General features: G+C 27.8%; 3 protein-coding genes across 9 annotated transcripts; 1 reads left to right on the forward strand and 2 right to left on the reverse strand.

The window, feature by feature from the left end:
- Positions 1-925: 925 nt before the first annotated feature.
- Positions 926-12,885, forward strand: LOC118450616 (odorant receptor 4-like). Its single transcript, XM_085664164.1, has 7 exons — positions 926-1,066; positions 3,750-4,203; positions 6,025-6,310; positions 8,094-8,193; positions 8,275-8,385; positions 12,496-12,651; positions 12,761-12,885. Exons 1-7 carry the CDS (start codon positions 1,049-1,051, stop codon positions 12,809-12,811), a joined length of 1,176 nt encoding a protein of 391 aa, XP_085520290.1. The 5' UTR covers positions 926-1,048; the 3' UTR covers positions 12,812-12,885.
- A 2,278-nt stretch (positions 12,886-15,163) lies between these two features.
- LOC118450613 (fatty acyl-CoA reductase wat-like) lies at positions 15,164-24,354 on the reverse strand. 7 transcript variants are annotated; one of them, XR_014983601.1, is made up of 10 exons: positions 24,228-24,354; positions 23,577-23,928; positions 22,886-23,493; positions 21,210-21,517; positions 20,151-20,395; positions 19,707-20,053; positions 19,439-19,626; positions 18,973-19,230; positions 18,713-18,887; positions 15,164-18,587 (listed from the first exon to the last, which is right to left on the reverse strand). XR_014983601.1 is itself a non-coding variant. In XM_085664193.1 (9 exons), exons 7-9 carry the CDS (start codon positions 19,516-19,518, stop codon positions 18,833-18,835), a joined length of 393 nt encoding a protein of 130 aa, XP_085520319.1. In that variant the 5' UTR covers positions 19,519-19,626; positions 19,707-20,053; positions 20,151-20,395; positions 21,210-21,517; positions 22,886-23,493; positions 23,577-23,928; positions 24,228-24,354; the 3' UTR covers positions 15,165-18,832. The 7 variants fall into 7 exon arrangements, 5 of the variants coding, with proteins under 5 accessions (XP_085520319.1, XP_085520317.1, XP_085520316.1 ...); XM_085664193.1 differs by having other exon boundaries at positions 15,165-18,887; XR_014983600.1 differs by having other exon boundaries at positions 15,166-18,584; positions 18,713-19,230.
- On the reverse strand, positions 19,540-21,335 carry LOC146872232 (fatty acyl-CoA reductase 1-like). Its single transcript, XM_085664094.1, has 5 exons — positions 21,210-21,335; positions 20,201-20,395; positions 19,911-20,011; positions 19,707-19,864; positions 19,540-19,604 (listed from the first exon to the last, which is right to left on the reverse strand). Exons 1-5 carry the CDS (start codon positions 21,333-21,335, stop codon positions 19,540-19,542), a joined length of 645 nt encoding a protein of 214 aa, XP_085520220.1.
- Positions 24,355-25,053: the final 699 nt, after the last annotated feature.

Raw genomic sequence — 25,053 nt, forward strand, 5'->3', positions numbered from 1 at the left:
TATATATATAACGTCTACTATATAGAACACATATGTTATTTAATTCAAAATCATAAATGTCTCAGAATTAGTATCATATAAGTAAATATGTATCATATTATTGCATTTGATGGTATATGTGTAATGTACATCGTAATGTATATTTAACATAATCAATTACTCTAGTATAATAAAATTTTTGTGTTATGTTATTTAACCATAATAAAATAAAATTCACTTTAGTGATGTCGAAGTCAATCACTTTGGTGATTGTCGTTTGTAAATAATAATTAATAAGATTTTTTCCCATATGAAAATACTTTTACTTATACGTACAATCGAAATTAGTAACTATTCTATTATTTTCATCAAGCAACTCTAACGATCGTTAACAAGTCTAATGTAAGAACCAGAATAGCTTCACCATTTTTTGTACACTTTATAACGGTCGATTCAAAGTGAACTAATTAAAATCGATTAAAAGAGAACTCAAGGTATAGTTGAATTCAACCGTTTTATAATTTGAACACTTCTATCTTTCGTTTTTTCGTTTTTCTTTTCTTGCTTTTTTCTTTTTCTTTATCCTGCAATAGAAGTTCGTCGTAAACTTTTCTTGTTCCTTTTTTTTTGTCTTTTTTTTTCTTCTTTCATTTTCACAAGAAATAATATTCACGAGAATGGTACGGAGAAACTTTTGATGGATATAAAGTCCAAAAAAAAAACCAAGAAAGAAAATGAAAATTATATATCCTACGTAGACAGAACGTTGGAGATAAATGAATTATGCAAAAACACCGTCCGTACAGTTTGATCGATTATTAATGAGTCGACTTTGTTCGTTCGTTAACGAACCCACTACCTCCCCTTTCTTTCATTTCTTCATAACCTTCGATACATTGGAAAAAGGGTTCGAAAATTGTTTCGTAATTTTTTTTTGCTCTTTTTTTTTTGTTTTTTAGTCGCACGAACCATTCAATCAGCCGTTTCAACCCCTTACCGAACGTAGTTTACGTCGTTAGTAGATCCTGACTTAGAGGAACAGTCTGTCGGCGACCTTCAGACGAGTAAAATGGAAGATAGCAGAGAAGTACGGAGATACACGTTGTTTTTTTATTAATACAGTAATTGACAGTTCATTAAACAAGTTTGACATTTGTGATAATTCCGAGTGAATTTTTTTTTTAAATATTTGGGGAGGAAAAACCATTCTGATGATTTCCGAACATAATCATGGAGAACCATCTTTTCTTTATTTTTTTTTTTTTCTGGATCGTTCGGAGGATCTGCAAAAATCCGAAATTTTCTTTCGGAATTTTCTTAGCACATTGACTGCTCAATTTTTTTTTCATTATATGATTACATATTAAATATTTTCTCAGTTGAGCCATAGTGATACTTATTAATTTACAAATTAATTATTATATTTATTAAATGGTGGATAATGAATAAATATATTTTTCTTTTTTTAATAAAGCAAATAAATAGTAAAAATATCTGTCGTGAAATAATTAATATAATTTTAATAACAATTTTTATGAATATAATATATGAAATTATAAATAATAATTATTTATATTTGTGCTTTCATAATCTATAGATAAATTATTTATTATTTTAAATATTATAATGGTTGGTTTATTCGTTCTTGCTGATTCGTAAGTTAACAAAATTAATTTTTTTTTCTAAATTATTATTTTAAATTATTATTGCATATCATCATTACTAATTCGAAACTTAATAAATATATTTTACAAAAATTAAAATTTTCACATGCATAAACAAAACTGTGAATTATTATTTTGTACAATTTTGTGCACTTTTTTGCGAATAAGTTTTAATCATATAACGAATTGATAAGAGTAATGGATTGGCATTAATGGGGCAAGAGTGATAAAAGTATAATTTATTTATTCACCAGGCACAATAATTAATTATTCTAATAAAATTATTATAATTATAAAAACAATTTCAAATATTACTTTCAGGAAATTTATTTATTTATTATTATATACATTATATGTATTATACAAGGTGTTTCATAACATGTGGGATCTACTTTATTGATGGGCGAGATATATTAAAATAATGAAGAAAATTTATAAACACGTGTGTCGCATTTAACCAACCATCATGTTTTCGAATTGAAATGATTTGAAGAATAAAAATAAAATAGCAGAAGTATATAATAATAGAAAATATGAAATGACATGACAATTTGAATAATAATTACTTTATTCGTATCATGTTTTGTTACTGTCAACTGTTATCTAAGGAAATGTACGCAAGTTTAATCTGTTAATCTAATAAAAAAAAAAAAAAAAAAAAAAAAAAGAAAATAAAAGGAAAAGAATCTCATATGAAGTAATATCCGCAGCTAATACAACATCGTTAGTTTCATCCTCATCATCTTAAGTGCTTTTATTTTTAATTACTTTAGACCATTCGTAGATACAGTGTGAGTGTATGTATAAATTCTAAGAACAATTACGAACCGTTGGTTATTTAATATCTATTATACATTATATACTTATCTACCAAAAGAATAACAAACAAACTTTCGTTCGTCACTGCGGACATGATTAAACAAAAAAAAAAGAATAGATATTTATTTACGTTGACTAATTTTTCAACAAATTTTGGTAAATCAGAGACAAATATCGAAAACTTATAAATAACATACTAAAAATAATTTGAGTCTATGGTAAAATTTTCTGCAATAATACACGTTTCATAACAAAATAATTAACAATTAGATTAACCCTATTCCTTATAAGTAATCAATTATGGTGTCTCCTAATGAATATTATGAGAATTGACAATTCCATTTCTGGTCTGGAATCCAACTTCGTTGGTAAATAATATAGAGTGTGACAGAAAATAAACGTATCATTGATAGACATTTGCATAGATGGATCATGATTGTTTATCCGAACTTTATTTTTGATCGAAAAAGTGGGTACATATATTAAAAAACACCATGTATATACTTACATATCCGTAGATCTATATTTATATATATACATATATATGTATATATGTATTTTAGAAATATATATGTGTGTGACGTACATTAGTGATATATTATACAAGAATATTTTTATACGTATATTTATATATAAGAAATAATTAATTTAATTAAAATCGTTAAACAATTTTGTTCTTTTAGAATAGAAAAACATTCAATTATAATTCCACCGAAAAATAAAATTTGATTGCATGATTATTATTTGATTTTCAAACATTTATTATTAATATTAATAAGACCCTTTTTTATTATTATTATTACAGATACTCGATTTAACCAAAAGCAATGAAATAATTGATATTAGTCGATAATTGCAAAAAAATTCATGTTCCTTTAATAATATTCAATTAATTTTCAATTTTATTATAAAATTTTAAAACAGATCTAATTTTTATTATTATTTCAAACTGTCGATTTAATCGAAGTGGTCATTAATATTAGATTAAATAAATTCATTTTCGCCTATTGTTACAAAAAAACAAATTTGTCGTTCTTCCAATATTTTTCAATTTTTTATCATAAATGTTGATAAATCTATGTATTTTTTTTTTTATTATTATTATTTCTACACCGCAATTAATTTAACTGTAGCAATGATATCATTGGTATCATAAAAAATAATTTTTTTTTGTTCAAGTTGAAGAAGAATTATGGTATAATTATAAGAAAAAAGAAAATTATTAAATAGCATTCTATTATTTAACATAAATATTAATAAGTATGTTCTTTTTGTTTATTATTACAGATACTCGATCTAAACGAAGCAATGAAATCGTTACGATGGAACAAACAATTACTGAAATATCTTGGAATATGGCCCCTCGAGATCTATGATCCACTTTTTCTCATTATTTTTATTTACCTTTTCCTCCATTGTTCTTTGACATTTGCCAATTTAATTTATTATAATCATAAAAGCGATCTCGCCGAAACTGTCGTAAATTTTACCGAAAATGTTTTATTCATAATGACACTCACAAAAATAACGATCTGCAGGATGAATAGAAAATCGTTAGGACAACTCCTCGTAGAAATTGAAAACAATTTCGTCATTGATGATTACAATACATTGGAAAAAAAATTTATTTTTATGAAATATACTAAATTGGCAAAATATTATTTTTTAATTGCACTTACATCGATGGCCATTGCCGTTGGATTGTATTACATCGCCGGGATGATACCGAACGTAAAAATTGGTAATCGATTTGATTCATTTCATAAGAAATAATTTTATTAATGAAAGTATGTATATGTTGTATATATATACAGATACTTACATGCAACAAAATAGGTTCAGAATATTTATATATTTATAAGCAATTTTGAAGAAGAATATTTAAAATTTTTTTTTTGTCTTCTTAATAATCTATGATCACTTATAATTGTCGTTTAATTGTGATTTAATTATTAATTATGAATTGTTTATTTATTATTATTGAATTTTCATTTAATTAATTTTGGAGTAAAATATCTAGTATATATTGTACATATATATGTATAGTAATATACAGAGATATATATTAGATTATTAGAAATATAATGATGTTTTCGAAAACTGCTTGGACAGGTCAATTACATGTTTAAGGAGAACAAGTCCTCATCATATATTCACCCACTTTGAGCTAATCATTTGAAAGAAATTGGCAATTCCTATGAAATTCCTAAAATGGCAATAGAAATCAAGTGGCATAACATTTGAAAGGTATTTTAATTCTCTTTACAATGGTGTCAATTTTTTTGATTTTTTATTTATTTATTTATTTATTTTTTTTTTTTTTTGATTCAATAATCACTGAGACAATGCATTTCGAAGTTTCAGGTTAAAAACAGTTTTTATTTTATTAAACATTTAATTAAATAATTTGACCGTAGAGTCGTACTCTGATTTATTTGTGAGCTAGATTTATGCATTTATCGTAGAAATCATTGAAAATAATTTGAACATATCGATAGAAATGTTTTTTCAACAAAATGAAACTCTTTCATTTGATGCAACTTCGATACGGCAATTTTTAATCCAAATTTTTCCCAATCGTTTACGCCCATTTATTTTGTATTTCTATTGGGATATTTATAATCCTGAATATATAAATCTAAACGACTTTTTTAAAAGAACTTCAGCAAAAATATGCATAAGTAACATTAAGAAAGTATTACTGCAATAGCGTTCAACAATATATATTTTTTATATTTAATAAAATAAATATACTTTTCAACCTGAAATTTCGAAACACATTTTCTCGGAAATAATTGATTAAAAATTTCCAAAAATAGCCTTTTTGTTAAACGAATAAAAATTTCTTTCAAATAATTTCTATTGCCATTCAAAATTTTGGAAAAAGTTAACCCAAAATGGGTGAATTTATAATAAGGACCTGTCCCTTTCGAAAACAAAATTGTAGTTTCTTATTAAAAAAAAAAAAAATTACTACATTTAAAAACAAGCCTTAGACGACACTATTTATAGGAACATTTTATACATATATATATATATATATATATATATATATATATATATATATATATAAATAAAATATATAGTAATATATATAAACACAGGGTGTCCTTGGATGTATATCGAATTTAGCCGAACTATATCTTTGAAAGTATTGGAGATCGAGAAAAATATCATGCCATAAAATTAAATGGTATTAAACGTTGTATAGTTCTATGAAACTTTCATGAATTTTTGTGCATCGGTGCAGTTGTAATCGGTGCAAGTGTACTTTGTTTTTTTTTAAATAAAACTCTAATTTTAAATACATTAATCGATGCAATTTTTCACCATCTGTAAAACATATTAATAATATTATTATTATCATCTGAAAATTATTAGTTTTGCGTGTTATTTTAATTTCAAACTTGCTGAATTATTTCAATATTTTAATACTCGATCTTTAATATTTTCAAAGATGTAGCTTAAGTCAGTATATACACACACATACATTTATATATATATATATATATATATATATATATATATATATATGTATATACATTTTTTTAATTCGTTATAGCAATAAGAAACTCATCATTGGGTTACACGCTACCATACAAAACACGAGTTATTATCAATATAGATGATACTAGGGTCTACTTTTCTATCTGCCTCTATCAGATGTTAATCATACCGATTGTCGTAATTGGTTATGTTGGATTCGACTGTTTATTTACACATCTGGCTATTCACATTACGGCACAATTTGGAATTCTCAGCTGCAAGATTAGAGAAATTCTCGATGACTGTAATAGTTTTCGATTTAATATCAAGACATTGGTATTTCGACATAATAAATTGATAAGGTAAACCCAAAATATGTAATATTTAAGTATTTATAATTTTTATAAGTATTTATTTTTCAATAAAAGATATTAGTTAAGAAATGGACACAGTGCGTTTTATATGCAGTGATGTCATTTAAAGTCCTATATTCGAACGATTATTTTGTTTATTTATTTATTTATTTTTTTTTTAATAAATAATTAAAATCGTATAAATTATCCGAACACATGTTTCTTTATTAAATATTTAATAGTAGTATAACAAAATTTTTAATAATATTCAATAAATTAGATTAAATTTTTGGTTATTTATGAAAGTTATGATTAGTCGGCAATAAAAATTATATATTATCGGTAATACTGAAGAACTGTTGCTTTCAAATTTTGTTTTTTTAATAATATTTAGAAACACTTAAATATAATTGAATCATTAACATCATGTTCGTTTCGTGCGTTGCTTTAGCAAAAATCAAAAAGGAGTAGTTAAAACTCGACGAATTACAATAGTGCATCTATAGTTATTAATATATTATAATAAAAATCAAAAGAAATGAAATTAATAAAATTATTAATTACCTATAAAAATGATTTCAGACTTATTAGAAGGTTACTTATTTCTTTCTTACGTAAAAAGAATATCTTACCATTACAAAAAGTAATGATAACCTATTCAAAAAAAAAAATAAAAAAATAAAAAAAATAAAAAAAAAAAATAAAATAAAATAAAATAAAATAAAATGAAATAAAATAAAATAAAATAAAATAAAATAAAATAAAATAAAATAAAATAAAATAAAATAAAATAAAATAAAATAAAATAAAATGAAAGATAAAATAGATATTAAAATGATCTTGAAATATTCCATTAAATAAAAAAAAAAAAAATTATATTATTTCTCTCTTCGAAATCGAAGGTAACCTCTGTCCGAACAATTTTGCTGTAAAATGCCATTGTTTCTTGAGAGAAAAATGTCTAACGCTATAATTTGGACACCTGTTATATCTAAAATTACGATACAAAAATAAAAAAGGTGAAAGCTTTGTATACGAATTAGGAAATAATTTTATAATTGTAAGATTTTTAAAATGTGGACACTTTTGTACGTGTATATATCTATGTATGTGACTTCAAAAATATACGATTCTAGAGAGGATTAAAGGAAAGATTTTACTTTTTCGAAAAAGTGTAATTATTACTTCGGTCCAATGTGAATTTTTTTAATGAAATATTTAAAATCTTATATCTACTTCGAAATTGAATATATTCAACTCACAAAATAAGAAATTTTATATTAAATATATATTATTTATTATTATCAATAAATTATTATCATTATATTTATTATTATCAATAAATTATTATCATTATATTTATTATTATCAATAAATTTTATTGATAATACAACGAATAAAAGTGGTCGCATTTGAATAAATAATTGAAAAAAATAATTGAGAAATTGATAACCAAAAAGATTGAAATTTTAAATGACTAAATTTTATATCGACAAAGATCCAAAAATACAATTTTTATATGGCAAATATTTAAAAATTGCATGATTACCTTAAATTTCCTCGAACGTCCTTCTAATATATTGATATTAATCTAATAAAAGATATTTGAAACGAATTCGATTATGAAAACTAAAGTTAAACAATATTTTACTTAATATACTGTAGATAAAAAATATATTGATAAACGAAAAATTCATAGTCCAATTATGAATATTTTTTTATATTTAATTCATATTATAATATCATATTGTTTTATCTAAATATTTGAAATAATTTATTCGACATGTTTTAGACAAGCAGAATGCTTGGAAGATAACTTTAATATAATGATATTACAACAATTGATGGGAACTACGTTCCACCTTTGTATATCAGGTTACAATACACTTGCAGTACGTATTACATATGATCTATAATGGACGAATGTAACAAATATCTGTAATATTTATATTTTTCTTTTCCTTTTTTTTCAGGGTTCCGTAAAGCAAGAAGGACAAACACTATTATTATTCTTTTTTTACGCCTTTAACGTCTTGAGTACACTGTTTATTTATTGTTACGTCGGCGAGAGTCTCATTCAAGAAGTAATTGAGATTTAATTAACGTAATACAAGATGTCTTATTTAACTTGACTATCAATAACATTTTTTTGTTACTTTTAACGATTCAGTTTTTAGACATTATTTATTCATAAATACATCTTTATTTATTTATTTGTAGTTAAATCATAAAAAAAGAATAGAAAAATAATTATTTTCGAACAAAATGATTGATTAATTAATCCGACGATTTTGAACTTTAAAACTGATTCAAATTTAATTTTGGCAAAAATTTAACATCGTTCAACAATTTGCTTAATGTTAAGGTGGTATATTCCCTTTGAGAATAAGAGGTCTGACCACCCAGAGTGATCGGAAAATGGGCTTATTTTTAAAAATCTACAAACTCAAAAGTATCAACCGAATTTTATATTCTTGGCCACATGGTAATTTATAGCTTAAGCAATCTGTCATACAAAAATTATTGAAAAATATTAAATAATGACGGCACTACAACTGATGCCGTAGGAGTCCTACGCTGTAACGCTCGTCGCTGAATGGAAGTAAATCTCTGTAATGGCGCATTTGTAGAAAAAAATTATTTTCTTATTCGTGAATATTGTGAGTATAAAGTAGCCTACAAATTTTTTCCTGTCTTGAAAAATGCGGGACAAAACACTATCGTTGCACAAAAATTTGATAACAGAAAAAAATTAATTAATTTTAATATTAATTAATGATTAATATTAAAAAAAATAATTAAAAATCGCGAAAATCATAAGCTATTGGGTTGTTCGGAAAGTAATTTCGTTATTTTCTTGACAAAGGATTTAATTGAATTTTTTTGCATCCAACTTCACACTTAAGCCGCATAATCATTACGTATTTTGAGAGCTGATATAGCAAGGCTTGTGTGTGAAAAAGTCCAATTGATTCTACGTAGTAGTTTTTGGTTAGTGCCCTTTTAAATATGGAGAGCAATCAGCAGCATTTTCGTCATATTTTACTTTTTTACTATAGAAAAGCTGTTCGAGCTAGAAAGAAATTAACCGATGTGTATGGAGAAAATGTGTTGACAGTACGCCAGTGCCAGAAGTGGTTTGCAAAATTTCGATCCGGCAATTTTGATGTCGAAGGTGCATCACGTTCTGGAAAGCCGGTTGAAGCTGATAAAGACACGATAAAGGCATTAGTTGATGCAAACCGGCGAATAACAACACGTGAGATCGGTGAGAGGTTGAATTTACCAAATTCAACTGTTTATGACCACTTGGAAGGCCTGGGTTTAACCCCGAAGCTCGATATATGGGTTCCCTATGTTCTCACCGAGAGAAATTTGTGTTGTCGCATTGACGTCTGCGATTCGCTTCTCCAACGTCACGAAAATGATCCATTTTTGAAGCGTATCATTACTGGGAACGAAAAATGAGATGTATATAACAATGTCAAACGCAAGAGATCGTGGAGCAAAAAAGATGAACCGGCTCAAAGCATTTCGAAATCCAATATCCATCAAACAATGGTGATGCTATCTGTTTGGTGGGATTTTATAGGAATCGTTTTTTTTTTGAGATTTTATCGGATAACACAACAATTAATTCGGAAGTCTACTGTCATCAGCTGGACAAACTGAATGATGCACTTCAATAGAAAAGGCCAGAATTAATCTACAGAAAAGGTGTAGTGTTCCTCCAAGATAATGCGAGACCTCATACAAGTTTGGTCACTCGCCAAAGTCTTACAGCTTGAATGGGATACAATGCCACACCCACCATATTCTCCAGATCTGGCACCTTCGGATTATTTTTTGTTCCGGTCACTTCAAAATTTTTTAGACGGTAAAACCTTCACTTCGAATGAGGATGTCAAAAACCACCTCGATCATTTTTTTGTCAGCAAAAACCAAAAATTTTATGAGCGTGGAATCATGCTACTACTCGAAAGATGGCAAAAGGTATTGGACCAAAATGGCCAAAATATAATTTAATAAAATATTTGTTCATTATACGAAAATTGTCTTTCATTTTCACAAAAAAAAAACGAAATTACTTTCCGAATAACCCATTACATTGTAGACAATGTATCTGATAGTATTGTTTCCAGATTTCAAGCCAATCATTCCTGTAGTTTCTGAGATTTCTTTCCGGTTAAATCGAAAAACGTACATTCGAGAAAATGCAAAAGAAAGTGTACCCGGTTATTTGACTGATAAAGTGTTTTTTTTTGCTCATTTCTAATCAACGATTACTGGCCCATAAACATTTCTTCAGCAGCAGAATGAGCATCTTGAAATCTTTTCTGAGATGATCTGAGAGCTTGGCGAGCGTCTTTCGTATTTTCTTGTGTTCGGTGTCGCAACGTAGCTTGTCAACTTTTATGTACAATTCATAGCAATAATGCCTGATTTGCTGATGCATCAAGTTTATCAACGACAGAATGCTTTTATAACCATTATACACAAACATTGCAGAAGATTTAATTGTTAAATCTATCACTTTGCCCGAGTAATATCCAATAATCATCGATAAGCCGTAAAGCGAAGAAAAGTCTCATTTGCCTAAATAATTTCTATCTCCAGGAGTAGTCAAATCTGAGCCTTTTCACATTTCTGCTGTCAATTCTTGTTTCTCCTTCACAGCATTTTATATTGAAATGTTGCATACACTCTCTGTAACAGTATGAATGGGTCCGACGACTATATCGTAAAACGACTGATACTTCGCTTTCGGTAAATCTATAATTCCATAAATTGTTTCTGTTCCTCGTAAATCAAATCCTAATAATCGGAATGCTAAAATAATTCATTTTTCTATGTCATACGTTTTATTCTTTATGAGAGGATTAGAAATAACATTGATTGGTTCGTAGGAGTCACATAAAGTCGTCAATGTAAAACCGAGTCCACGAATACTCGATTCCATGAACTTCATGTCACCGTTGCATGCCTTACATTTCACAACGTACTGATCGGAAAAAAAACTGTGACAAAATTTAGAATTGCATACACATAGAAAAGGACACAATAGAACAGGTATGCGCGCCCAGTACGTGCAGGTCTAATCGAGCGACTCACTGCTTGCAGCTGCCCGACCGTTCTACCTAGAAACACCTATAACTCCATCAATTTTTCGAAATTTCATATTGGATATGGCCTAAATTTTTCGCAAAACTTCAAAGTTAATAAAAATGTAAAAAAAAAAAAACGATTTTTTCAAACTTCTAGGGTTGTCAGATCTCTTAAAGCAACAATTTATTTTATACATCAGTTTTTAAGATGTTCTATAGGAATTAATTTTTTTGAGAATTATTGAACTTATATGAAGATATGGCACACATATTTAGTAATATTTAAACTAACAATTCAAATTCTGATGAGTTATTTTATTGAAAAATATACGACTTATACGCCAATGTGCAGATCATGTGAAATGTTGGTTTAATTGAGTATACGAATTACAATGGTCCTCGTTGTTTAAAAAAAAATAGAAACCAAGGATTTTTTCAATCTATAAGAGTATAGCTACGTCTCGGACTGTAACTAAGCAAGTTGGAACACTTTGATTGAAATCAATTATTTTGAAACTTGAGGTTTGACTTATTTTTTTTTTTAATTTTCAACTTAAATAAGGAGGTGGATAATTCTAATTTATCTAGACCGTATTATTATAGTTTTAATTTATAGTTTCATTATAGGTTTTAATATATTATTATAATTTTATCTAAGGACAAATCCACTTTCGATATGTGTGTAAAGTTTCAATTCAACCAGTTATGGTAGATAACAGTCGATATAAACGTAACAAATTTCTTGTTGAGATACTTGCGTTAAATCCCGATCGAAAATGAAACAACGTGTAATGTCGTATGTATTCCTTTGAAGATGGATAGTTCACCATTTTGTTTTGGAATAATAGAAATTTTTCTTTTCTGTTCAAAGCAATAAATTTACAATCTGGTTTATAAAATACGACAACGTCCTCGTATGTCAATGTCTTAAGTCGAATTAGGAATTTATTTATTTATTAAAAAAAATTAATGATTTATAGGTACTTATAATATTTGAAAAATATATTTTGATCAAATTCGATAAGACACTGTATTAGATCGATCACTCGATACTCGCCATTTGTTTTACAAATTGTTTTACAAATTTAGAGTATGGGTCTGAGCCACGCATTTTATCGTTACGAGTGGTATAATGTTTCACCGATCAATCTGAAAATGATGTATATTTGCATGCTACGTATGAGGAAACCGCAACAGCTGACTTCGGGTAAATTCTTCGTTCTATCATTGGCAACTTTCACCGACGTAAGTTTCTCTTTCTTTCTTTTTTTCTTCTTTTCTATTTCTTCTTTTTACAAATCTAACATGTATATGAATTGACAATTCAATATATTCCTTGTAATTTGCTTTACAGATTATTAAAACTTCGATGGGATATCTCTCTTTATTACGAAATGTTCTATGAAGATTTTTTTTCTTGTCCACTTACAGTCAATTGATTTTCTTTGAGAAAAAAAAGAAAAAGAAAAAGAAAAAGAAAAAGAAAAAGAAAAGAAAAAAATTGATACATAGATATGATCTAGATCATTTATTACGACGTTTTTATGTTTCAATCAAACTTTTGTAAAATTGAAACAATTATGTTGAAGTTGAACCCCTTTCGTTGACTAATAATAATAACTCGTTATTAGTCAACGATCAGTTTTATTTTAATACTCTACATAGTCTCAAATTATTTATTCTATAAAAAAAAAGTACAATTTCAACAGATTGTCTTATAATCAAATTTAAAAATATACCCTCAATATTTATTTTACTATAAATTATATAGAACATGAAAATAAAATATATTAAAGGAAAAAATATACATTTACTTTATTATATATTTGTCGATTGTTCAACAAATTCTTGTAACTCAGAAACAACGTACGATCGCGGCATCGAAAATATTTAAGTAACTTGAATCCTACGATAAAACATTCCGCAAAAGAGCGTACCTCGATATAAATTTATTAACAATTAATAAAACTACCCGTGTAGACAAACAGTCACGGTGCTTCTCCATCCCCGCCATCTTCCACGATTAAATAGAATTTATCACGAAGTATGATCGACTTTTTTGCTGTCCATTTATCAGAAAAATAAAATAATCCTTCGGAAAAATAAAATAGAAAGAAACATAAAAGTAAGATAAAGAGCATGATTTTTATATTCTCATTGTATAACAATTCTCATCTAATTTTTTGTGATCGTATTCAATTAAAATTTTAAAGTCACTTTTATCAATCAATCATAATGATAAATTCGTGATTTTAAGTTTAATTATAATATCTGCTGCAATTCCTATGAAATTAATTTTTGGAATATATTCATATGATAGAGTATTTTTTAATTGCTCCTTGATACATTATTTAACATATATTATATGTTAATTGTTTTATTCTATAATACAGTCTGAATGATTGTAAGTGCATATAGATCTACTTTTACCTGAAATGTCTAGCTCAGCTGCTTGCTTCTATTATTATTTTTTTTCTATCTGTTCAATTATATAGTCCATTCCTTTAATCGGATTAAAATCGATATATACATATATATTATAGAATATATATTTATATAATGATGATGACATTACGATATAAATTTATAAGTTATCGTGGCTAGATTTTTCTTAATTATTTAGGTCTATCGTCAAGTGTTAATAAACGACTTTAAAAAAAAACATCCAGTTACATTATTCTGATATACCGATGTACAAAAATGTATAAAATCATTTGCGTATTATGTACTGTCCGATACTATTCAACTTTGACTTATAAGTTTTTTTTTATTTTCAACCATTACTCGGTTTCGATTCAGCCTATTCCAGTTATGTATGACCCATTCCTGTATATGTATCACCTCAATCTTGATTTCATTTCACACGTTGCTAAGTTAAAATGACGAATTTATATTGAGCAATTTGTAGAATAACTTTTCCTTCATTAATCTTTTTACTATTTCATTATTTTATTCTTGAATAATAGATAAATATATAATATTTCATTATTTGAATAAATTTCCCAAATATTCTAATTTTTTTTTTACTGATTATTATGTGAAACCCATAGTATTATAAATCATTTATTTAATTCATCCTGACCATTTTTTTTATTAAAAATGGACTCCCATTTGAAAAGATATATCCACATTTTAATATCTCGAAAATAATGCCTTTGATAAAAACAAATACATATCATAATATATGTCCATCGAATCAAATAATTCCTTTCTTGGACATTTTCTCATATAATTATAATAAAAGCAATACAGATGTCCCATTTTAAAATTACTCAGACATTTTGCATTTATCGAAGATCATCAGGACTTCTCAATAAAATATTTGCGACTTTAGCGAATTTTTCTAATTTTCTCCTCAATTCGATCGAAGATAAATTTTATGAAACGTCAATGAACGCTGGTAAGTTAATAGATTTGATGAAATGTATGAACGTGGTATTACTGGACATGCGTTTTGTTATTAAACCAAAGTACGTTTATCTTTGGGTATCGACTGAGCATTTATATTAATTTTAATATTTACTAATGAAAAATATATTTAAAAGAAAGTTTTATATGCTCGTTGATTAATAATACATTGATATTTCTGATTTTATAAATTTATACGAAAACATATATATGATATTTGTATACGAAAGTAGCGGCCGTGAATGTGAAAAAAATGTGGAATATATCGCCAGGAATTTGATTGGTAATGGCTTTATCTGTGTTATATAAATGTGAACGTATTGGGTTGTTCGGAAAGTAAATTCGTTTTTTTTTTTTGTGAAAATGAAAGACAATTTTCGTATAATGAACAAATATTTTATTAAATTATATATTGGCCATTCTGGTTCAATACCTTATACCATTATTCTGATAGTAGCATAATTCCACGCTCATAAAATTTTTGGTCATTGCTGGCAAAAAACTGATCGAGGTAATTTTTGACCTCCTCATTTGAAGTGAAGGTTTTACCACCTAAAAAATTTTGCAGTGACCGGAACAAATAATAATCCGAAGGTGTCAGATCTGGAGAATATGGTGAGTGTGGCATTATATCCCATTCAAGCTATAATAGCTTTTGGCGAATGATCAAACTTGTATGAGGTCTCCCGTTATCTTGGTGGAACGCTACACCTTTTCTGTTGATTAATTCTGGCCTTTTCTATTAAAGTGCATCATTCAGTTTGTCCAGCTGATGACAGTAGGCCTCCAAATTAATTATTGTATTATCCGTTAAAATCTCAAAAAGAAAAAGACGATTCCTATAAAATACCACCAAACAGATAGCATCACCATTTTTTGATGGATATTGGCTTTGGAAATACTTTGAGCCGGTTCATCTTTTTTGCTCCATGATCATTTCATGGATCATTTTCGTGACGTTTGAGAAGCGAATCACAGACGTCAACGCGACGACACAAATTTCCCTCCGTATACATAGGGGAATCCATATATCGAGCTTCGGGGTTAAACCCAGGACTTTCAAGTGGTCATAAACAGTTGAATTTGATAAATTCAACCTCTCACCGATCTCACGTGTTGTTATTCGCCGGTTTGCATCAACTAATGCCTTTATCGTGTCTTTATCAGCTTCAACCGGCTTTCCAGAACGTGATGCACCTTCGACATCAAAATTGCCGGGTCAAAAGTTTGCAAACCAGTTCTGGCACTGACCTACTGTCAACACAACTTCTCCATACACATCGGTTAATTTCTTTCTGGCTTGAACAGCATTTTTACCATTTCTATAGTAAAAAAGTAAAATATGACGAAAATGCTGCTTATTGCTCTCGATATTTAGAAGGGCACCAACCAAAAACTACTGCGTAGAATCAATTGGACTTTTTCACACACAAGCCTTGCTATATCAGCTCTCAAAACATATAATGATTATACAGCTTAAGTCTGAAGTTGGATGCAAAAAAAATACAAATAAATCCTTTGTCGGGAAAAAAACGAAATTACTTTCCGAACAACCCAATAAATGTGAACGTAGTAAATGCAAATCTAGTTAAAAATATGCTGTTCACAAATTCCTGCGAACATTGGCAACATTCGAAGGTAACTTTCAAGATATTGTTTAATCAGTCAGAATATTTTCTCGTTCAAATAAAGTATAAAGATTATGGAAAAATCTAAATTAATGCGTATTTTATTAAATACATAATCTTTCAGATACAACGAAGATATTTCCAGTTGCAATTAGGTATCTAAAGATAATCGTCATCATTTTTTTTGCAAGACGTAATAACAAGTACGAATAATTTTTACCAAATAATTAGTACTACAGATTCAAAATGACGATACACTGACCAATGATTCTGTGTTTACCTTCTACAATTTAATACCATCTCTTATAAACGAGACGGTCATGTTGTTTGAAAATAAACAACAATAAATTTCTCTTATTTAACTTTGTTAAAGAAATAATATATGGGCAGAAAAGTAGAGAAGAAATTGATGCGTGTAGCGATCGAGAGAGATGAAGTTTTAAGAATAAATGATCATTTATGGCAAGAAATTTTATGAAAGATGAATGGACACCGGTTGATAGATTTGGTGGAACGTATAAACAAGAAAATGTTGGACGAGTTTATCGAGATTAGATCAGAGTACGTTTATTTTCGAGTGTTGATAATGCTACTAATTTTATTATTTACTAATATAAACTACATTTTTCAAAATTAAAAAATTTGTTATATGTTCGTTAATTAAAAATACATTAATATTTCTGATTTTAGAATGCTTACAATACGAACGAACATTTACGTATTTACGAAATCAGTCGCGGAAAAGCAGAACCAACACTAAATAAGGGTAAGAGAATTACATTATTCACTCGGAATGCTTATAGTTATATATTATTATATTATAATGCTTATAATTACTCATTGCTTCGTATGATTTTGTATTCTAAAGAAGATGGATCATTATTTTTTTAAGGATATAGTCAAGTTTACTATATACTTGAGAATCAAAGTCCAATTGAATAATCAAGTTTCATTTCAGGGATTTCCATTCCTACTGAAAAGTAGGATACATGTAAGTTCATTCCGAACTCCTGAATGAATATTTGTAGATTTGAAAATGTCTTTTCAAGTACTCCGATAATAGAAAGATTCGAAGCTTTTACAAATAGTACTTGAATTTTAAGTTTTAGTTAAATGTGGATTGCTGATTCCACCATTAAATTGTCGGGCTTTTAAATTTTTATGTAACTCGATTCTAGTTGCCGCAATTTGAGTAATTAGGAGTTAAAGATTATCGCAGCTGTAGTGACAATAGTCCCGTTATTTCAACGAAGTAATTATGAAAGTTTCGAATCTAATCAAAACTAGAATTCAAATATATTTGGGAGTAACATTCATGCATCTCAAAAATTCACAAAGAGTTCGAATCTATTTCTTTTGTACATCGAATGTACTTGAAACTATTACTTCCCCTTTCGAAAATACCAATGAATCATTCAAAACTGACTTTTATCCCTGTTTTTTTCTATATGTATTTTCGTAAGATTAAAGAAACCCTCTAGGAACAATTATCTATCTATAGCTCTCTAGGAACAATAATCTAGCAATACAAGAGCGAATATCAAATGTTACACGTCTTGAGTCACCTGATCGCATTCAATTATAATTTTCATCCACTCGTATTTTAAAAAATTAAATGAAAATCAATCTCTATTCGACATCATTGATACCCGACGGTTCCTTTTCTTTCCATATTACTCAAAATTTATAATAAAAATTACAAAATGTTCTCGATCATTTCTGTACGATCGAATGGAAGGGTACGAATGATAAATAGAACGAACCGAAAAGAAAATCAACTTTTACAGTTTTGTATAAGATAATAAATATATCTTCTTTATTTCCTGCTTCTTTCATTATTCGTCTCTTATTAACAATCATGTCAAAGAATTGTTATTTGAAAGTCAGCAAACTATTGAAAAAATCGATATTTGATTTTTCAGAGAACAATAGAATTTTTTAAATCCACTTCTCGTACATTTGTTATTTCGTGCATTTTGCACAACGTACATTTCAATAGCAACATTCGCAAAGATTGAGAATTCGTTTGAAATTTATATCTATTTCTTTTCTTTGCATCAATTTGCGAACTGCGGCAGATGGGCGCCATCAAGAGGAGTAAAAGAGTACCAAACTTTCAAAATGACGCAAAAAAGATCAAACCTGCTAAAAGATCAAATTTTATAGATAAAAATTCACTAAAATATCCATAATCCGTACCAAAAGTATCATTACGTTTCACCAAACCGTTTAAGAAAGATCCCTTATTATAAAAGAAATAATTGACTTACATTATGATGAAAGAGTAAATTATTATTATTCCTTACATTTTCTTTGACAATTTTGCTTACTTCATGAAGATGGTAACGTTAGAAATAGTCCGGGAACGCTCAATAAAATAGCCCATATGATTACAAAAAAATACAGGCTATAAAAAGTTTGAATCCTTGATAGGCCCAGTAAAGCCTTAAAAAATCAAAAAATCAATATCATTTGTAAATGATTGTCATAATAAACAGATGATGAATTAAAAATGCAAGAAACAAGATACTTTCGCCATTTTATACGAGGTTGCGGGAGCGTTTCGATGGGATCCTTTAAGATGTATTTTCTCATTCTTGAAACATATGTTGTAAAATAAATATCCCAAACGATATCTTTCATATCACAAAGGAATAAATCACGATCTGCGGGTGTCAACTTCTTCATTAGTTCATTCCATCTTTCATTCGTATACCTCCATTCGTTCGTACAAAAATAACCAAACACGTCCGCCATTTGATGAATTTTCTTATACATTCCGAGTGACCTTTAACGAAAAGTATAATATATTTAAGCAAATGAAGCCTATTTAGATTAAATAAACATTTAAAAAAAAAATATAATGTTTTTAATATTCATTAAAAATCCGTCACTTCATAAAGACCAAACTATTATATTCGAATAAGGATGAATTAATTTAATTTGTTCTAAAATCATCATTTTATTCATTCATGAACGATATCATTTGACGCTACCTTAAATTATTAGCAATGCCCCAAGCACTACCAGTTAATCCATTAATCGTCAGGACTCCGAGTACCAAGTTCTCTTCCATCGATGCAACGCAATGATGAATTCACATTATTCCCATTAGAACATTTGCTGTAATTCCTATAGTTCCGTACATATTATCTACCCATCCTTGAATAGGTTCTCGATATCACTAGGAATATTTAATTGATTAACATACATCATTTATTGTTTTATTCTATAATTTATTACATAAATTACATTACTACCAACCAATTACAGGACGAAATATTTCAATTGGTATCGTGTCAGCATGCTTTTTTATCACATTCTCAGCAAGGGATTTTCTATACACATGACTATTTGGCCATCTTCCAAGTAAACCAAAATTAAAAAATTGTACCAGTGTATTATCAACCAACGTGCACCATCTATTTCTTTAATATCTTTGTTATAAATAAATATGAAACGTATTGCGGTGTAATATCGTTAACTAATTTTTCTTCCATAAGGTCAATCAAATCGATCAATTTGTCAGCATCTATCGGTGGATCATAAATCTTTTCCTCGATCTGATTCTAAAGGCAGTTGACATAAACCGTGGATACGTGAACGAAACTCTGACATATTAAAAATAACAAACATTTATTATAATCAGAGCTTTCATTAAAAGATCTTGATAATCATTAGTAAGTATATATAGGATAAAGATGATACCTTCAGATTCGGCATTTGGACAAATTTATAAAATCCCTTAGACTTTGGACGTTAATAGCTATCGCCGCTTTCATTGCTTCATTGAATCTCACGGTCGCGGCGACATTGAAAACAATTGATACTTCGCTTGTGAGTGTAGCTCTATCAATTTTGAAAATACCGAGATTTGGCAAGCTACAATCTCCTTTAATTGTGAATATTCGTTTTCGGAATTTTAGTTCTTCCTTCCTCAACTTGGAAAATAACTAGAAAACGCACAGAATTGTAAATTTTGCCTATTTCGTTTAAATAAATGTCACAACAAAATAAATAGCATCAGAAGACTTTGTACATATTCAAAGTACACTAAACCAATAATATATTTATTAATTTCTTGTTTCTTATATCTAACAAGTATATACAAGGTATTCAATTTATCTCAAATAATTAAAACTTGAGAGACTGAAGCGAGCAAAAAAATTTTTGAAGAGATTTGTTTGGTATGATCGGAAACATTGGATGTCAAATTTCTTTATCAAGTCAAATTTATTTATTGTAATTCGAACGATATGGAAAATTCTACAGTTAAGTTCATTTTTTTAATAGAAATATATATTCTTTTTTCATGGTTCAATGATTTTTTGAGACGAATTCGACGACTTTCTATATGAAGTCATTTATTATTATAAAATACTATAAATTACATTATAAATTCGTGAGATCTCAAATAATAAGGAATACAAATATACATCATTACTTCCTGGCTGTTATACTCCATACAATTACAACATGAATGTAAATCAGTCCATCAAAAAGCAGTTATATAGTTCGATTTAAAAAAATGAATTTGACTTTGAAATTCTCCCAACGTTTAACACGCTTAAAAAGAAATTGAAATTGAATGATGGATCTCTTCACAATAAACAAATCCGTACAAAAACTTTCATTTTTAAGTTCGACCTCTCACAAAATATTCCCATTTTTTAAAAATAAATAAGACACGCTGTATACATTATTTAATAAATACAGAATCTCATAGATAAGGAATCAAAGAAAATATAGAAATAATAAACAATTTACCGAATCTTCCATAAGTTCATCCAAGCGTTCAAGAACATTTTTCCCTTTTTTCGAACGTATCAAAATATAAATGCATCTGATGCCAGGACATCCTCTTAACAATTTCTCGATTAATAATTTTCCCATGAATCCAGTTCCGCCAGTTAAAAATACACTTTCATTGTAGTAAAACTTTTAAATAGGTGTAAGATTGTCGATTATTTCGACGGACGATTCTATAGTTGATGTTCCAACTGTTGAATCAAGGGCCACTTCTTGGTCATACTCCTCTAACAGCGGTTTCATCACTTCTACGCTTCCAAATCGACCTATAAAAGTAAGCGTGAATTAGAATTATTTTTAAATTCTATATCATAATTTTCTCTTTCAGACAGATTTTTTTAATCCGCTTCTAAAAAGAAAACTGATAATTTTATAATCTTAACGTCAGAGTATATATGCTAACGCGACGAAACTGAAATGTCTTCTGAAAAAATTATAAATTGTACTGTCGATTATTATTGACGCATTTTTTTATTCTAACGCATTTTATTCTAACTGCGTAGTTTCTTTTATCTTCATACTCATGTGACAATCACTTTCAATTATAAAATATATATTCATGGCAAGCACGTTGTGTATGTATACCTATATACTATTTTTCTGAGATATGAACGTACAAAAAGTAATAATGGGAAATAAAGAAGGTTAAATACGGTTGACAAAATATCCTCGAATAAATCTACATTTCAATTGTTTATTATAATATATTTTCTTCTTTAATCTATTATGATTTTGATCAAAGAAGCAATTTTTCGTGGGAAGAATTTTTCACCTTTTTGGCTTGTCTTGAAATTATTCGAAAAAATCAATTGACACAATGCGTTATGAGCGTAATGAGAGTCGATTGTGACATTGGTTCGTCGAAATTTATTCACAATAAGTATGTAGCGAATATCAAATACATATCTATATCTATAATAAATAGGTATCTTATTTTCAGCCTACCGTTTTGAGACATTGTTCGATAAAAAAAAAAAAACAACCGCTAAGGTTATGCATTCATTATCTTTTTTTTTTTAATCTTACGCCGAATTTTACGATAGTTTTCTCTCCATTCTTGATTTATCGTCACACAATTCAATTAAGAAATATAACGTTTAGATAACATTTTATATAACATTTTCTTTTTCTTATTTCGACTAATAAAATATACTAATAAAGTTTGACAATTACAGCCTACGATAATTAAATCCTGCATATATTTTTCCGAGATGCAAACGTGCAAAAAACAATAACAAGAAACAGCAAGTGTTAAGAACAATATGAATAATCAATCCCACTAATGTTACATTTACGAACTTCATGATCCATCTGCTCAATAAGTAATGAAACTTTACTAAGTCATTTATATGCTTCGAGAACTTACTTCTCTAGTTTCACTGGACTACATATGTTCGGGATCAAAATGAAATTTTTGTTCTATCTAATTATTCTAACTTATAATTATCTTCTTTTTATTCTTTTGAAAATTATTATAAATTTAAATATTCGGTATCAAAAGAATATTATAAATGAACTGTAGAAAAATCAAGAGCAAATCTTAAATAATTCGAGAGAAAACGAATTATTAGTCTAAAAAAGAAGGAAGCTTTTCAGAAATTAGTATAAAAAAAATTACTTTAGTAAATACTTACTTTTCAGTAGAAAAAGCAACTAAAATCCTCCGCTATTGTAAAATTTATGTCCTTCCAAACCGTCCAAGCTTATCAAAGATAACATTCTCTTAGAAATTTTTCAAGCTTGTAACTTTGTCTTGAAAATCACTTCATATCCTCAGCTACGACTGTCGTATTCCATTCCCAGCTATTCTGAGCCACTTTCAATTTGCCAGCATTACCATCATTAAATGTAATGACAGTATCATATATACCAATCTGTGATATATGAGATACAGACAAAGATATTTTTTGATATTCTTATCAATAGAATACAATAGAATGATTTATTTACATTTAATGTTTCCTATATAATTCCTCGATAGTAGTTTCTGGTAATTATCTTCATAACTGATATAACAGATTAACGCATAGTTTTTACAAGTTAACCAATACAGAATTTCAGCTGCTTCAGCAGTTTTACATTTAAATCAATCGTTTGAACAAAAGTTGTGACCGTATTAAAATTTCATGGAAAAATGTTGTCCTATATATTATCTAGATTATGTTCACTGCTTCTCACGGCCTGGCCATAATATTTTAATAGCTGACTGACGACATCTGTCAGATAATCCTATATAATTACACTGTTAGAAAGTGGTATCTTAGAATACTCATACTTCCTTCATGAAAATCGGATATAAATAGTATTTTATATTACTGCACTTACTGTTTGATGTAAAAAATTTTTCTGAACATCTTCCACGATGTTTATTTTCTTTCTTGCTGCAACTTCTAAACTCATCAAACAGCGGATTTGAATATATCCAAATCTACAGTTATATTAATATCTCTTTCATTCAAATTTATCTTATTTAAATACACTTCACTTCATCTTTAATGTAACTTGAAGGAGTAAAAGTCTATGAAACTGATGTATAGGATAAAGTTTCAATCCTAACCTTATTCGCAACTTCCGATATAATTCTGTAGTATCGATTCCCATTGTTTTATATTGTTTTAAACATTGTTTTAGCTCGTATCATGGTTAAATGTAATAATTAACAAATAAGATTAATGCACTAGAACAACAGGAGAAAGAATCAAAAAATTATCACGTTCGTAAGACAAAATCGATTCTGAGAGAAAACACATACTGTATACAATCGTCAACGAATTAGAAAAATAAAAATTCCAGTAATCATATTTTCTCAATAAAAATAAAATCGAGAGCACAAATTCATTTTTTCACATATCAATAAATAATTTTCTCTACACGATATTGTAAGTGACGTCATAAAAATTTACTAATAAAAGATAAATATATATTTGTTCGATAATTTGTTGAAAAAATTATATTTTATATAATAAAAGTACTTACATAACATTATAATCCAAACATTAATGTTACTGAGGTATACTTTATTTTAGAAAATGTAAATAATGAACTTCACTCCTTTTATCAAAATATGTAACTATCTGTTAAAGTACCGTAAATCGGTACGCCGTCAACAGAGAGCGCTGATGACCACATCGATGGAGATGACCAATCACATGTTGGTGAAGCAATCAATGGGAGCGTAGCATTCAACACGTTCTATAGCTCGAAAAACAAAAGAAGTCTGCCGAAAGCTCACTTTCACTCAATCCGTATTTTATAATGACGAAGGAAGTGAGAAGAGGGATTACTTACAATTAACTGTTAAATTCGAGATACATTATATATAATGTAAATAATAAAAAATCATTAAACACAATATCGTAACATGCTAACGTCGAACTAACTTTATATGTGAATCTTTGATTTCAGAAATTCGAAAATGTACTTACAAGTAATTCGAAGTTAGAAAAATTTGAACCTTTCACAAGGAGTGTATAACTGTTAATAATAGTTGAATGTATAGTTAATCGCAACATTGAGGATTGTATCGAGCTTTTAACTTTTAAAATTATTAAAGAACCGAGAAGTTAGTTAAACTCAAAACGATAATTCTTATTAACACAAGATGTTAGCTAAAAACACAAAAGAATACCATAGATTATAATTTGTTGTGACGTTATTCGATCAAAGTATTCATAAAAGATTCATATATACTTAAACTTACGCTTATTCAAAATATTAAAAAAAGTTCGAACCTATTTCTCGTTTGAATTTACTTGAAATTACTGATTCTCTTCTTTGAAATAGATATGAAACATTCGAAACT

This window comes from Vespa mandarinia, chromosome 25, assembly GCF_050613455.1.
Source record: "Vespa mandarinia isolate Hongniang chromosome 25, ASM5061345v1, whole genome shotgun sequence".
NCBI lineage: Eukaryota > Metazoa > Arthropoda > Insecta > Hymenoptera > Vespidae > Vespa > Vespa mandarinia.

Excerpts from the sequence above, each read along its gene's own strand:
- LOC118450616 (XM_085664164.1), top strand. Across the intron at positions 4,204-6,024 it reads GATACCGAACGTAAAAATTG|CAATAAGAAACTCATCATTG; the intron begins GTAATCGATTTG and ends AATTCGTTATAG. Across the intron at positions 12,652-12,760 it reads CATTGGCAACTTTCACCGAC|ATTATTAAAACTTCGATGGG; the intron begins GTAAGTTTCTCT and ends TTTGCTTTACAG.
- LOC146872232 (XM_085664094.1), bottom strand. The coding sequence starts at position 21,335 with ATGGGAAAATTATTAATCGAGAAATTGTTAAGAGGATGTCCTGGCATC. Across the intron at positions 20,396-21,209 it reads ATGAACTTATGGAAGATTCG|TTATTTTCCAAGTTGAGGAA; the intron begins GTAAATTGTTTA and ends TGCGTTTTCTAG. Across the intron at positions 20,012-20,200 it reads AAGCGGCGATAGCTATTAAC|AATCAGATCGAGGAAAAGAT; the intron begins GTCCAAAGTCTA and ends AACTGCCTTTAG.
- LOC118450613 (XM_085664190.1), bottom strand. The coding sequence starts at position 19,518 with ATGGAAGAGAACTTGGTACTCGGAGTCCTGACGATTAATGGATTAACT. Across the intron at positions 19,231-19,438 it reads GGCATTGCTAATAATTTAAG|GTCACTCGGAATGTATAAGA; the intron begins GTAGCGTCAAAT and ends TTTTCGTTAAAG.